Source organism: Panthera uncia, assembly GCF_023721935.1.
Source record: "Panthera uncia isolate 11264 chromosome C1 unlocalized genomic scaffold, Puncia_PCG_1.0 HiC_scaffold_4, whole genome shotgun sequence".
NCBI classification, from domain to species: Eukaryota; Metazoa; Chordata; class Mammalia; order Carnivora; family Felidae; genus Panthera; species Panthera uncia.
The window spans coordinates 43,886,139-43,901,804 of NW_026057585.1; the positions used below are offsets into that span (position 1 = coordinate 43,886,139).

At 34.1% G+C, this 15,666-nt stretch overlaps 1 protein-coding gene across 1 annotated transcript in view; it reads right to left on the bottom strand.

The window, feature by feature from the left end:
- The window catches only part of TNNI3K (TNNI3 interacting kinase), a 290,841-nt gene extending 277,386 nt beyond the window's left edge, over positions 1–13,455 (bottom strand). Inside the window, exons 1-3 of the mRNA XM_049617009.1 lie at positions 13,316–13,455; positions 10,508–10,664; positions 9,809–9,917 (exon numbers count right to left, since the gene is read on the bottom strand). Coding sequence (XP_049472966.1) covers positions 9,809–9,917; positions 10,508–10,547 — 149 coding nt within the window. The 5' untranslated portion in view covers positions 10,548–10,664; positions 13,316–13,455. The remainder of the gene's footprint in view (positions 1–9,808; positions 9,918–10,507; positions 10,665–13,315) is intronic.
- Positions 13,456–15,666: the final 2,211 nt, after the last annotated feature.

The following is a 15,666-nucleotide window of genomic DNA, read 5'->3' on the forward strand; positions in this document are numbered from 1 at the left end:
AAAATGAAGCATTTTGGTAAGAGATTGGAGAGAGGAATATAATCCCAAAGTTTCACAAATTCTGCCTGAAGCAAAGTTTTCCTTGTACTCTGACTGGGTCAGGTTTCACAGATAAAGAAGGTCTAAACTCTGATCGGGTACTATGATACACAGTCCCCTGAGAGGAGTAGTGTTAGTGATTCAATTAGTAAAATCCTTGCCTTTGTCTGAACAAAGACCATTGCCCCAGGAGGGCCCTAGAGAGCCAAAGGTAGCCTTGGAAAAGGAATGTAAAGCTAAAATTCTTGACCTTTTGAAATCGTTGGTACTCCCAGGACATTTTTCAGTAGAAATGAGAACATATCCTTGGCCTCCCAGGTCAATTTCAAGCCACTTCCTGCCTATTTAAATCTCCAGCAGCTTTAGTGAGATAGCATAGTCTTTGGTGAGTGAGCCTTCCATATCATTTGTAAAGTACTTACACTTGAAAGGTACTATAAATTCAGGACATTATCATCAAGGCACCCAGTTAAGCACTTCAAAAGCTACTGGAATTTTAAAATAGAAAAGAAAAGGTGCTATTCTCCAGGGTGCTGCTAAAAAGAGAAAGCCTTTAAATCTAGAGACATCCAAAGGATCTCAGTGAAATGTCGTAATTAGCAATGGCAATCCCAGTGGTTTGTTTTCATAGAATATCCTAAAACTTCCCCATCCTCATAACCATCTTGCCTTGAATGTTCAACTTCCCAGCTGCCAAGTCCACAGACATGCTTATTCATATTGAGAAATCTACCTCAACTTGCTTTGGAATATTATATGTAGGAGTGCAGTAAACTCAGGGTCAATTTTACAAATGTTAATAATATAATAGAGGAAGGAGCCAAGTATTTCAGGAGAAATGGCTAAGAGTTTAACCCATTTCTATCTGTACTTTCCCACAGTTCAATGAATTATGCCCCCCCCCAAAATATTTCTGATGAAAATACTACTTTTTAAAATATCTATCTGAAATGAAACTAATTGCAAATGGTATACCTATTTTATGGTATGTGCAATAACTTCACAAAATAACACAATTCTTGGAAATGTGTGGCCTTTGCCTGAGTCAGGCTTCTAAACTCTTAAAGCTGATTGTATTATAGATGTCTTGGAGAAAAAAAACTTAATAGGTAGTACTAAACAAAGTGCACTCAGCAGCCCAGACTTACAAGTGCATTCACAGAGGTCTTCTCTGTGGTTATGATTTCAAATAATACAGGTTTTCTGAAAAGCTGAACTCTGCTTTTTAAAGCTAGGTAGATGGGATTTTTCTCTTGAAGTTTGTAGGAAATCAGTGTCCGTAAATAAAAAGGGAAAGAAAACTGTGACTAGCAATTGAAGATGTTGATTGACAATGATTTAGAAGTTCTGATCTGTGTTGGCTTTTCTTTCTTGGTCCTTCCATTATCCAGCAATGAAAACACACAATAAGATCAAAAGACAGAAAACAAAGTATTGGGTGGAGAAGGACAGGGAGGCATTCTGTTAAATGTAAAGAAATATATAACCTTCATCCTAAAAGAAGAACAGGGAAGGAAGTACCTTTTGAGCTAACTATAATGAACTTAATGGCAAACGGTGAAAGAAGAAAGGCTTGGGAGTCCTCTGTAGCAATAAACTCCTGAGAAAATTAGTTTTTCAATGTGTATCTCTAATATTATACAGCAATATTTCCCATGTTTTGATGCTTTAAAAGTGGAAAATCATTTCAGCAGTGTAGCTGAAATGTAGGTAATCCTTAAAAACTTGTCCTTGTATTTACACCAGGATTGAAATCCTATCCTGCTTCTGCTTTTTAAGTAGTCTTTTTTTTTTCCTCCAATTTGGGCAAGTTATTAAACCTCTTCAAATTTAATTTCTTCAGTTATAAAATGATTAAAATAATACATAGACATTGTATTGTTATGAAGAATATATGAGGATAGGGCTTACTATAGTATCTAGCACATATGTTATCAATAAATCATTATTTTATTATTATTACTAGTATTATCAAGATCACTGAATGTACAACTTCCCCTGCATAGTCTATGCCTTGGGAGATTTTAGCATAATTTTCAAACCAAGTTTGACCTTCTTCAATCTCTCACATTTGACAACCTGTAAAATTTCCTGATTTTGACAATTTTATGCTCATGGTGACTCTCATTTAGGCTCCTAGACAATGTCAGACCCTGTCTTCACATGCTTTTAAAAATGGCTACCAAGCTCACTATTGTGACACCTAGCACCTGTCAGTGATTCAGAGCAACTACTAGAATCACAATTTTATAACATAAGTCCTAGGGCATCATGTCAATGGGAAGGCTATTATCAACACTGGAGATATTAAAAGAAGAATGAAGGGAAAAGGGAGATATTAAAAATCCAAAGGGGAAAAAAGATTGCACTGAAATGTTTTATTAAGAAGATAGATTCAATTGCTTTCTTATTGCATGATCTAACTTTGATGATGCATTCAGTCAGTCTGGCACAAGTACGCTCCACCTCTGTTCTTAATGCTCACTTTACTATGTTCTCAACAGTCTACTGGATATAAACTACTCACTAATCTCTGGATCCTTTAGGTGCCTCAGTCCTGGGGAAATGCATGCTACATAGAATCCTGCAACTGATCTTTGCATTAATTCTGATCTCTAATGCCCAGACCAGCTTTGCAAAGAAAGTAAACACTGAATAAACAAAATATAAGATGCCACAGTTTATTGCTTTATTTAAAATATGAATAACCCTGAATGAATATCTATTGTTTACATAAGTCACATTGAAAGCATGAATTATATTAGTTACTTTCTGTTCAACAATCAATTCTCAGCTCACTGAATTTTAAAGTAGACTTGACCATTCATAAGTGACTCAATGTACAGTCCTAAATATCTCCTTGCTCAAAACTGAACTGTTTCCTGTTGTTTTTGTTCTTTCTTCAATTATATCCTCCTTGAACTCATGCAACTTCTATTAATACCAACAAAAATGAATTAACTGAGAATAGGCTCCCACAATATTTGGCAGTCAAGTGCAATTTTAATAGTACAATTTTTATCTTAACTTTAATAACTGGAATGTAATTTTTTTAATGAGAGTTACTTTGGGGCTATATTTGAATCCTAATTCTCACTTCCCATTAACTTTTAGTCAAATGTTTCTGTTTTGAAACATGTAATTAAAATATTCAAGGTTTTAATGCAATCATTCCTAGGAGAGATACCTCATATTCTCTTCTTTTGCCTCTTCTAAAGGAACTGTGTATGTCAAATTCACTGTCAATTGAACATCACTTATGTATTCTAATACCCTAAGCTCAATTTATTTTTTAATTTTCCTTTATATTTTTCATCACCTGCCATGCCAGACTGTAACTTAACATATCCTAATGAGTTCATACTGCTTGCTGGGGTATGGATGAAGTTCCTAATTAAAATGAACTCACTATTATGAATATATTTCTAACAGTAAATTCTGTCCTTAATCATTAAAAATGGTAGTTCTGTACCCAAAGGTTACTTTCTTTCTTGTAGCATAATGAACTCTTTTCTTAGCCTTTGCCTTGTATCCAGAAAAGTATGCAGTTTTGTGATCCAATTAAACTCCTTTCTCATGACCTCATCCTTTCAAGAAAATATTTGACATGACCACAACTGGAAACCAATTAAAATGTAACATTTGAATAGCTGGCCCTAAATAACATACTACTGTCCAAAATATTCTCATAGGTAGATTACATTTTTTTAAATTAATTCATTTGCTGAAATTTAGGAAAAGACCAAGAAGGTAGAAAGGAGAAATGGATTTGTTATAGATCATCTAGTTTCCCAATTTGGTAATTTAGGTTTCAAAGGACTGGCTATAACTTCCTAATGTAGTTCTTTGTGGCTGCTTCTGATCCGGTCTCCATCAAACAACAGAAACAGAAAAATCATCAATAAGATCTGTTCCCAAGATACATCCCCCCAAAATATCCAGGATGTATTTGTCCAATATCACCCAGGTCCAATCAGTAAACTAATAACATGAAGTATATTTATTAATTCATCATACAATAAATAATTATTGAAATATGGTGGCAGAGCAAGAATAGCGAAGGATGATAAAATTGAGACAATAATGATTTATTATGAGGCTTAGATTTTTGTAAGACTTACAAACATTAGCTGGTATAATAATTATTTTTAATAATGCACTGATATTGATTATTATATTGGTATTTTAACAACTTTATTGCTTTGCTTTGCATTTGAGAAGGGAGACTAGAAAAGAAAAAAGGAAGATGGGGGGCAGTATAGGATGGAAGGGAAGACTAGAGGGTGGATAAAAGGAGGAAAGATAAAGCTAGTGAGGTAACAAGCTGGAGGGAGAGAAAGAGACTGAAAGAGAGAGATTGAGATCAGCTGCTTCATAATGTCTTAGCAAGATATTACTTTACAATTATTATTCATAACTAGTTTTACCTAGACAAGCAAGAAAAGAGGTACAGAGGTAGGCAGTCTTGGGGAAATGTGAATTGTCTTTCTGTTATTGTGGTTTGTTTTTGTTTTGTTGCTAACTAGCACAATGCACCAACATGTCAAATAATACTTTCACTCTATTTTAATTTTATAAGATGACATGTCCTCCCTCAGTAGTCCATTTTCTACTTTATTGGAGAATTTCACTCATTTTAGATTAAGTCAGCCTGCCATGTGCCTGGAGCTATTCACTCTACAATAGCTAAATTTCATAATTGGTTATAGTTTTGAAAAAGTTGATTTTTGGAAGATGTTTCATTTGGAGGATAGGTATGGTGGACTGCAGCTGGGTCCAGAGGAACTTTTCAGGGAGAAAATGAGCAGGAATGGCATACATATTTTTTTCCTCCCTTCCCCCTACCCTAATACATTTTTATCATGCAAGTATTATAACTGCTTGCTCATGGAACAAAGCATTCTTTTGATATTTTTGTTTATTTATGAAACCCAATCAATTTCAAAATGAGATATTATCATTATTAACCAAGGTATGTCTACTCAATGTCAAAATAAGATTTAAAATGAGAAAAAAATAGGGTTATTTTGATTACTTTGAAATATCGTGGCATTGGAACAATATAACTTCTCTGGAACTCCTCACAGAGGTCAAATTTCATACTGCAGATTAAGCAGATAAAAAAGTAGCCTTGACAATTAAATTAGTAGAGCACAGCTCTAAAATTTTTAATGACTTTAAAACTTATTGAAACAAAGTAATGTAATTGGGAGGCTTTTAAAAGTTACATGGGGAGGGCCATTACTTATGTAAAACATTTTCAAAGGTTGTGGGTGGGATACGTGTATCACCAGGGGTAGGAGTCGGGGGCTAAAATATAGTTTTCTACTCCCATACCCAGGGATAGTTCTAATACACAGGATATAGCAAAATTGTGGAGTGGTGTAGGGAAAATAAAAATATTTAAAAGATAATTCTGATCCATACTTACTCCACCTCCCAAGCTGAGAACCAAGGTCATGAAGATTACACATTTTGAAATTAAATACAAGTGGGTACAATCCCAGTACAATTATACACGTTGTTTATCCTAGTTCAAACCGGTTTAATTTGATGAGCTTATTTTCCTTAGGTATAAAATGGCAAGTGCAATGAATGACTACCTCAGATGTTGTTAACATAAACATAATGATTAGTTTTTAACTATCATTTTTGAGTGTTTGTCATGTGCTGATCACTGTGCCAAAGCATTTTACATATATATATTTAGGATTATATGAGCCAATGCATATTAAAATACCTGATAGCATGCCTAGCATGTGCTAGGCACTAAGTTGTTAGTTTGTTTTTCTTTCAAGTGCCATGCAAATAGGTATTACAAATAAATACAAATATAAATAAAGACAAATAAGACAAAGAAGTTGCCTTTAGTAAACATATATACTAGTGGTTAGACAGTCCTGTAAGTGGATAGACAACACCTTGTAATAAGTGCCATTATATTGATAAACATAAAGATTAGAGATGGCATAGAAGAGGAAATAATCAGATAATGGTAATCAATGGGCCACTTCTGTCTTTCCTTCTTCTGCCTTCCCTTTTTCTTCCTATCTTCCATCTATTATCCCAACAAATGTCCAAAGCTATGAGTGAATGCAATTTTATTGTGGAAGAAGAGAGATTATTCCATTTCCATTCTCTTTCATTACCCTATCAAGCTTTCATTCCAAAGCTGCTATGAATTGGCATAAGAATATAATGGTTATCTTTATATTTTTAAAGTTTAGTACCATATTGCTCTATATTATATTGTGGGTGAAAGATATACCAGGAGATTGTGTATGTGAGCTAACAGAAGCCTTGGTGTACTGTGGTGTGGAAAATCTCTTTGAATGAATGCAATTAGTATCTACCACGAATTCCATAAAGAAACTTGTTAGCAAACAAAAACAACAAAAAACCTCCAAAAAACTCCCAAATCTGTGTTTTTATCAGTGATCCTCAACTTGTGATTCTGGTGTTAAGTGCTTCTTTTTGGGCATCTTATACCATTTCCTCTTATCGACATGTTTAGAGAAAGCCTGGTGTCATAAGGCATAACACAGTTGTTCACCACAGAAATACTAATTACATCATACAAGGCATGGGCAAAGATGAGAAAGAAACACCCAAAATGTCCTAGATACTCAAATGTGATCTCATACAATATTATGCTTAATCTTCCCAAATGCCATAAAATTTTGGCATGTGAGTCAATGAGTAAGACAATTTATATTCTCAGCACTCCATTCTCTTCCTTCCTTGTCATCCATCATTTTATTCTAGAGAAAAGAAAATCCTCAGAACTTTGCCCTAGGCATGACTGCCTTTCTTTCCCGATGATGCTATCAGTCTTGATGGAATCAGACAGAATACTCTGTTTATGTTTGTTTGTTTGCTCCCTTGAATCTCTGTAGACCATACTAGTTGCCTGCTTTCTTTTTTCTCAGTTCTTCATCCCTTCACCAATAACACCTCAGGCAGAGTTCTCAGTGCAACTTGAGTATCTTTCTAAAGTAGTTTTTAAACTTCAGCAGAAGTATAATTTTTAGCATGCAAAAGTATTACCTGGGGAGCTTGTTAAAAATTCAGGTTTCTGGAAGTCAGCCCCAGAGATTCTGATTCATTTGATATGGGGTGGAATCATGGAATCTAAAATTTTAGCAAGCACTGCTGGTTACTCTACTGTATGAGGTTCTTAACCCTTGGAGAAACATGATTCTAGGCTGTGAGTAATCTTCTCCTCAGCTTCATTATTATCATTTCTGGCTAATGCAACATTTCTGTCACCTCCTTAACAGCTTTAGCACCAGGCTACCACCAGTCTGCCTCTCCACAAAATACCCTACCATTATTCTTAGGGAATTTGACATCCATTTTGATGAGCCTTCTAGTACCCTAGCCAAATCTCTCTTGATCACAATCTTTAAAAGTTATAGCTCAGATTTTGGCATCATCTTGAATTGTCCTAACATTTTACATTTTAACTTTTAAAAACATCCTGTTTACATAAAAACATTTAATCCTAACTTTCTTACTTCCTAACTTTTAATAAACTGTTACTTCTACTGGATAATAAAGTCTTCAGTCTTTCAAACTGTCCTAATTTACCCAATCAATGATGAAAATAGAAACCTCCAATTATTTCATGCCTACTGTGTGTTAGGCTCTCAGCTTTTAATTAACATCATTTTGCAAATATCCATGAGGCTGTTATTATTAACCTCATTTTACAGATGCAGATGAGGCATAAAGACACCAAATAATATATCCAAGGATACATAGTTTGTAAAAAGAAGAAACTGCATTTAAAACTATATCACTGTAAAACCCTTATACTGACTGACCTAACCTTCTTACTCAACTTAGATAAAATGGTCAAGACATTAGTTTTTCTTGACTCCTCTCGACCTTCCATGGTACTCATCCATTCTTGCCTATATATCTTTACTTAACTATGCCATTTACCTGGAATGTTTTTTAAAATGGATAAATCAAGAGCTCCCAAATCTTCTTTTTTTTTTACTTTTGTATTTGAAACCATTTTATTTTTCTTCCCATTTAGCACTTGTCATAGAATGTCTTCTGTGAGTTCTTTATATATGTCCTTCCCCTAAACCAGATTATGAACTCCTGGAGCAAGAAGAAGGGTATAGTAAGTAGGAAGAACTCTCTCTATGGACTCAGGCTGACCTTGCTACAAATCAGAGTTACAGCACTTACTGACCATATGATCTTAATAAGATACAATGTCTCTAGTCCTTAGTTTATTATCCATCAGAATTAATTTTTATCACACAGAGTCATGGTGAGAATTACATAATGTCTTATATTTCATGTGTCTGGAATAACAACTTGAATGTATTTGGCACAATAAATAATGAACTATATTCTCCCTGACACTGTTTCCTGCCTCTCATCCCCAATACTGATTAGTAAAAAGGAGGTCACATTTATTGCATATAGTGGAAATGTAGGAAAAGTCAGCTATAGCAGGAGCTGGAAAAACAACTGCCCGTTGCTGATGGAGTATGATGTACTGATGAACTCAGGGTATGATGTAGAATACATGGAAAACACAGAATAAAACCTACATCTCGAGTCCATTGTTAAGCTTAATCCTTAAAAGGATATGTCTAGTTAAATTAGTCTTGACATATTTGCACAGTAATTCTTAAATTAAAAAATAAATTAATAAATGAGATTTTGAGTTCATAAAGTTGAGGGAAGTCTCTTCAGTTTAACCACATTTCATTCAGCATATTTATCTGAGTCACTAAGAGCTAGAGGACTTATGATTAAGTTCTACATTTGTATCTCTTTTCCAGTAAACTGATCACTTGAAAAAGCCTTATTAACCCACTGTCAACTATATCATATGTGGATAACTTTAATTGCCAGTCGTGTTAACTTTATATATTTACTATATCTGAAAATTCTTTTGGAATATGTCATTTGGTCACTGGTTTACACTTGTTTTCCAAGTAAAATAGAGGAGGTCCTTTGTCATGAGTACATTAGATTAATAACACAGGTATAAGTCAACATGTTTAACTGGCTTACATGGAACTTTTCCTCAGTCAAGCAGCTAACTTAAACTGACCCTCAAAAATGCATCTAGTTTCTCAATGTCAGATTCAATTTCTCCAGTAGGTTGCTTGTGTATATAAGGGTCCTGCCCCTCTTTTCTGAACATTTTGTGTCTTCCAAGGTTGTGACACTATGCCAGATTATTTTTCTCTTGTTATCATGAGCAAAACTCACTGAAAGTTTGAAGCCAGTATTACATGTTGTTATATGATTGTTCAGGGGGCAGAATGATACTCAGTTCCATTAGGGGACAGCCCTTAAATGTCAAGAGACCAGAAGGTTTGTTAAAAATTGGACTTACCCTAGTAGCTCACAAAGAACAATATGGCCAATATTCTACCACCATTTGAGAATAGAAGAGAAGTCCTGCTGTTCGTTGCTGGCATGGTTTACAAGAAATCTAACTCCAGGGAAGATATTCAGATCAGCAATAGCTTGTATTCAAAAGTCAGCCCTTATTTTCCTCTCTTTTTAAACTTTAGTGACGGGAGTGTGCAAGTCATATTTTAAGGAGATAAGATATTTGCATGTTAGGGGCTATATGAATGGCCAAGAAAGGGGTAACCTTACATTTTTAGGCTTACCATGATTAGTGACAACTGAGATTATACGGGTTGTGTTTTTAAATATAGATGTATCTAAAAACAAGATAAGCAACAAACGTACTTATACGAAGAAATAATAACTCTGAGAACTTTACCTAAATATGTGCCTTAGTTCTGCAAGTTCTTTTTCTTCGACTTGAAGGTCATCTTCTAATCTTTCTATTATAATAACATAAGATTCACTGACTTTCTTCTTCCATTCATCTAGTAAAGAAAGACAAATGAGACTGATTCATAGCTGCGCTTTGCAAAATGTAGACACAGATCATAACATACAAGTAATTAAAACTCCAGTTTTTAATTCTAAATTCTACAATACTTAATTTAAATTGCTGACTGTGAGCTTAAAATGCAGATGTTTATATTTAAAATGCAATCATATTGAATTGTAGTAATTAAGAACCCATTTGATATTGGATAATATATTTACATAGAAGAATATATTTGACTTATTTCATTTTATTTTATTGCATTTTAATTACAGCAATCTCTAGTTTCCAGACAAAAGTTTTTAGGTTTCAAATTATAGATATTTAAGATATAATTCTAAAATCCCTATATTCAGCAGTATTCCTAAGAACATTATACCTAGCAACTAATATACTTTTGTAAGAAATTTTCTGTTTTCTCTAAAAATCTTTCAGAGAAAAATAATTTGAGTTCAGGTATCTTCTTAACGGTTTCATATAATACATTATCATATCCTCCATGTAAAAAATAACAGATACTCCAATGAAATGTTAATTATCTATAACTACAGAACCATGTTACATTTAGGGTATAAGAATAATTACCAGTGCAAGTTTGGGTTGGTCTAGATTTATAATTTCCCATTTGTTAGAGGTGTCTTCTTGTCTCCAGTGCAGTTCCTCAGGTTACAAGATTCCAAGTTCAAGTGCAGTGACAGTCCAGTTGAAAAATACTTTGATAGTCTGGCTAAAAATAAGCTGACTGCCAAATGGAATGTCATGCAACAATGACAAAGAACAAAATAGTTTGTGCTTTCAAGGGTGAACTCATAAAGGGAACTAATCAGTCTGTTTAAAACAGCTGTATCAAAAATAAATAGTAAATGTTTCAATGGGATTATTTACCTTATCAATTGATTATCTACCCATGAATACGTTCATGGGTCATTTCTTTAGTAGGTAAATTTAGAAAGTGGTTCAGTTACATCTGAGGTTCACAAAGAGCTATTAAAACTATCTAGAGCTTCTTTCTAGTCATTTACCCCTGAGTCAAAGTAATGCCAATTGGAAAAGAGTAACTGGTGATAGAATTTGTCTCCCCATATAAATATGGAAACCCACATCTTATGTCACGCTACTAATAGAAATAAATGTAAATTTAGCCTATATTAAAAGTACAAAATTGTAAGAAGAAATCCTCAACATAGACCATGATTAATTTTTAGCATGTGCTGATTATGTTAATCATAAGAATCATGGAGAAGAATCTAAGACACTGAGTTCCACCAGCAGCAATTCATAAAATAACAAGATTATGAATAATTAGATTAAATGTTTTCTGTGGGATGGATACTAGTCTGAGTACTTTATACACATTTGTCATTTATACCTCATAGAATCCTGCAAAGTATATATTATTCCCATATTATGGATGAGAAAATCCATATTTGCTAGTAGGTGGAAGAGTCTGGAATCAATTCTGGGTCTATATATTTCTGAAATTCAAGCTATATATTAATGTTAAATCTCCCATAATTCCTCTTTTATTCACCTTCCATTTATTTCATGGGGGATATTCGCTTTGTGTATGCATATATCTATTGATATAAATGAACTCAGGGTATGATGTAGAATAAATGGAAAACACAGAAACAAAAGTTATCTGATTTTTAACTATGTATTTCTTTTGGGTAATGTAATTATACCTAGAAGATATAGATTTCAATCTTGAAATTCATCTCCAGAGGATATAGTTTTAATGTGACAGGTATGAATTTCACACTTACCATAGTTGAATATTCAAAGAATTTTCCCTTTTTGAAGTCAATGCTTAGACAAATTTAGGATTCCTCACACCTTTTCTCAGCAAAGGTAATCTAGCTCCAGAGGGAGGGCTTCCATACTGATCATAATATATAGCTAAAGAAGTAGATATCTGACTTCATGGACATCTCTGTTCTCCCTTAGATAAAACTCTCCTTATCTCTCATCTGCCATGGCTTTTGTTGTCTGCTATTGTGTAGGAGCCTCTGGTTACTTGGTCCATGCATTCTGCATTTTCCTTGTGAGACCCTCATCCCCTCAGGTCAGAAAATCTTTGCTTTCCCCAGACATACTACATTAAGGCTCATTGACCCAGGCACTGATGTCCTCAATGCTTGGTATTGAAGACCAAGCATTCAGTATAGTCCCAGAGACCATACTGGTTAGTCTTCTTTAAGAGACTTGCAATCTTCCAAGGCTACACCTTGGGAAATAATGTACAAGCTCTCCCTTCTCTCAAATTTTGCTAAACAATCCATGGTTTCCATACCTTGAATCCAGAGGGACAGGGATGGGAAGCAGGGCTGCAGACCTTCTAAAAGACATCTAAATCTGTTTTTCTTTATCTTCTTTCTTATTTCTCCCTCAAACCTTACACCAGTGTGTGTGTGTGTGTGTGTGTGTGTGTGTGTGTGTGTGTGTGTGTCTGTTTACTGCCTGTACCGGTGAAGGAAAAACTAGTTCTTATATCATTTTTCATTATTTTTCCAATTTCTTGTTTAGGATATAAATTTGATGCATTAATTTTTAGGATTTTTCCTTTTGATTTTCAACAATATTTTTATTCTTTCAGAAAGGCTGGCTCTTAAAAATAAAAGATTTGGCTTTCAAAATCTACAATTCGTGCTATCAGTTTGAAAATCCAATCAGCAACTCAACTGAATTTTTCTATACTCTGAGGCAATAAATTTTATTTATCCTACCACCCCCCCCCCCCCAAAAAAAAAGGGTAGGATAGCAACATAAAAATTCAGGAAAAATGATCATCTCGATACCTAAAATATTAATGTTATTGAACTATAACAATTTCCTACTTTCAAAGGAACAATATCTACAAACCACTTTTATGAATGTGATTTAGGTCACAGGTTGAGGGCACTGGAATAACCCTCCTGAATACCTTCATGAAGGTGAAGAAAAGGCTGGAATAAGTAAATGACCCAGAATAATATATCCTATTTTTCTTTCCTAAAGAATGTTGGAGGGGATACACATGGAAGCAGGAAATACTTTTCCCACTACTGAGTACATTTCTGTAAAAATTACTTCTTTCTACCTTGAGTTGGCCACATGCTCTAGACTGAATCCTGCTCTTCTCAGCTCTGAGACTCCCAAAAGTTCAGAAAGCATATTATCTCATATATTATCAAAAACACAACCTAAGTACAAAAGTGGTAAACTTCTCAAGCTTTAGTGAGCATAGATGCCACTGAGGAACTTTCTGGGTTCCATTCCCAGAAATTCTGATTCACTAGATCAGTACTAGCCCCAAGGAATCTGAATTTCAACATAAATACCTAGCGATTCTAATCACTCAGGTAGATGCTACTTTGAGTAGCACCATTTTAAGGTTGCTTAAAGTGAACTTACCTGAAAGGTTTTGCATTTCTGAATTCACTGTAAGAGAAGAGAAAACACTGGAGTAAAGAGAAAAAGAAGATTGTTCAGATTCTATAAGAGGTCCATACTATGCTAATCACCAGGACAATAGATGATTTGGATGTGCATGTACAGTCTCTATTGTAAAATGAATCACAAAAATGGAAGCAACCAAGATGCCTTTTCAAAGGTAAATGAATAAACAAACAAATTATATATACATCCATGCAATGGAAACTTATTCAGTAATAAATAAAATGAGCTACAAAGGTAAGAAAAGTCATGGAAGAATTTTAAATGAATATTGCTAAGTGAAAGAAGCCAGTTAGATAAGGCTACAAACTATTTAATTCCAACTATATGACAGTTTGGAAAAGGCAAAACTAAAGAGACAGCAAAAAGTTCAGTATTGTGGGGGGAGCAGGGAGAGTGGGAGGAATGAATAGGTGGAGCTCAAGGATTCTTTAGGGTTGTGAGATTACTCTGTATGATACTGCAATAGTGAATACCTGGCATTTGGAAAAACCAATAGAACTGTAAAATACAAATGTAAACTATGGGCTTTAGTTAATAATAACATATTAATATTGGTTCATCAATGGTAAAAAAAAAAAGTACCACGATAATTTAAGATGCCAATAAAAAGGCAAACTACTATGGGGGGGTGGGGGTGAGGAAAGAAAGAAAGAGTATATGAGAACTCTCTGTATTTTCTGCTCAATTTTTCTGTAAATGTAAATGTGTTTTAACAGAAAAGTCTATTAATTTTTAAAAATTAAAGAAAAATATAAAATAAGACCAAAAATAATAATTCTCTCACAAGGCTATTTGAGTTTTTCAAGGAATATTTATAACTTATAAGGAAAAGCCTTCTCTAAGGAATACAGTAAAACCTTAGTTTGTGAGCATAATTCCTTTCGGAAACATGCTTATAATCCAAAGCACTTGTATATCAAAGCATATTTCCCCACAAGAAATAATGTAAACTCAGATTATTTGTTCCATAACCCAAAAATATTCATATAAAAATTATTACAATACTATAAAATAATACAAAATAAAAAATACAAAATATAAAGAAAAATAAACACTTGTTTTCAAAAACCTTCCTGGCTGGTGTGAGGGAGACAAGAGGGAGGAGGGTTATTGTGTAGGATGACTTTCACTATCACTAATGGAATCACTGCTGTCCATTGGCTCAATGGAATCTTTTTCTGCATGGGGGCCATTGTATATGCTTGTAGGGATGTTGACTACAGCCCCGTATTAATAAACTCTTGTCATATGCAGTATTTAATGTAACTGGCAATTAAGGCAGCAGCAGAAGGGTCTGTACTGCAGGCAGCCCAACCTAGAAAGAAGCAAAGCATTCCTAAACTTACTCTTGTATGGAGAAGCAAAAGATTGTCCATAGGTGCTTTGAAGTGACAAAAAAATACACTAGTGCCAACTGTAGGCACCTTCCAATGTTCTGAAAAATCACTGATTTTTTATGCCAAACACCTCAGCCTGAGACCGAGCATTAAAGCATGGGAGATGACCACCCACAATCCCTCAGAGAGAGAGAGAGAGAGAGCGAGAGAGAGAGTCCATTGGTTGCATTGTGATCATTTGACATTTGGCATCATGTGCTACTCGTATTGCAAGATGTTGCTTGTTTACCAAATTAAAATTTCTTAGAAATGTTTGTTTGTCTTGTGGAACACTTGTAGAACAAGTTACTCATGATCCAAGGTTTTACTGTACATAGCTAATAGTATTTTATTTTTCTTTCACATTTTTTTTTTCCATTCAAAATGTCAGGGTAGATTTAGTAAATACTATAGTTCTTCAACTATTCCTATTTTGACCAACCTTCATGTTATGTTGAATTGCCTGAATCTAATGCTAATGTCTCCATCTTTTCAACTGATTTATCAGACCACTTCAGCATATACACAGATATGTTCCAATACTCTTTCAATAAACCTTACATTCTTTCTGAATTCCTTTATTTTGGGTTCATATTATTTATTTATCCCAATCTACATTTGTGCCTCTGCTATTTATATTTCATACAAGTCTCTTCATAAATATTTAAAAGGATGCTTTCAAGTTGAAAAATACAAAAATTGACCTTGACACTTCTGGCCTTATGATTCCTACAGAGAAATCATAAAGAACATGTATCCTATGAAATCAAACTGATGCACTTGGAACAATTCTTATCAAATTTAGGAGTCTGAGTTCATTTACACTTAAAATGTAAATTGTTCTTTCACTGTATATGAATTCTTATTAATATGTTCCCAAGTTTTAGGGAAGTTTAGAGGTTTGATGTGTTGCATTCATTTGACAAGCAA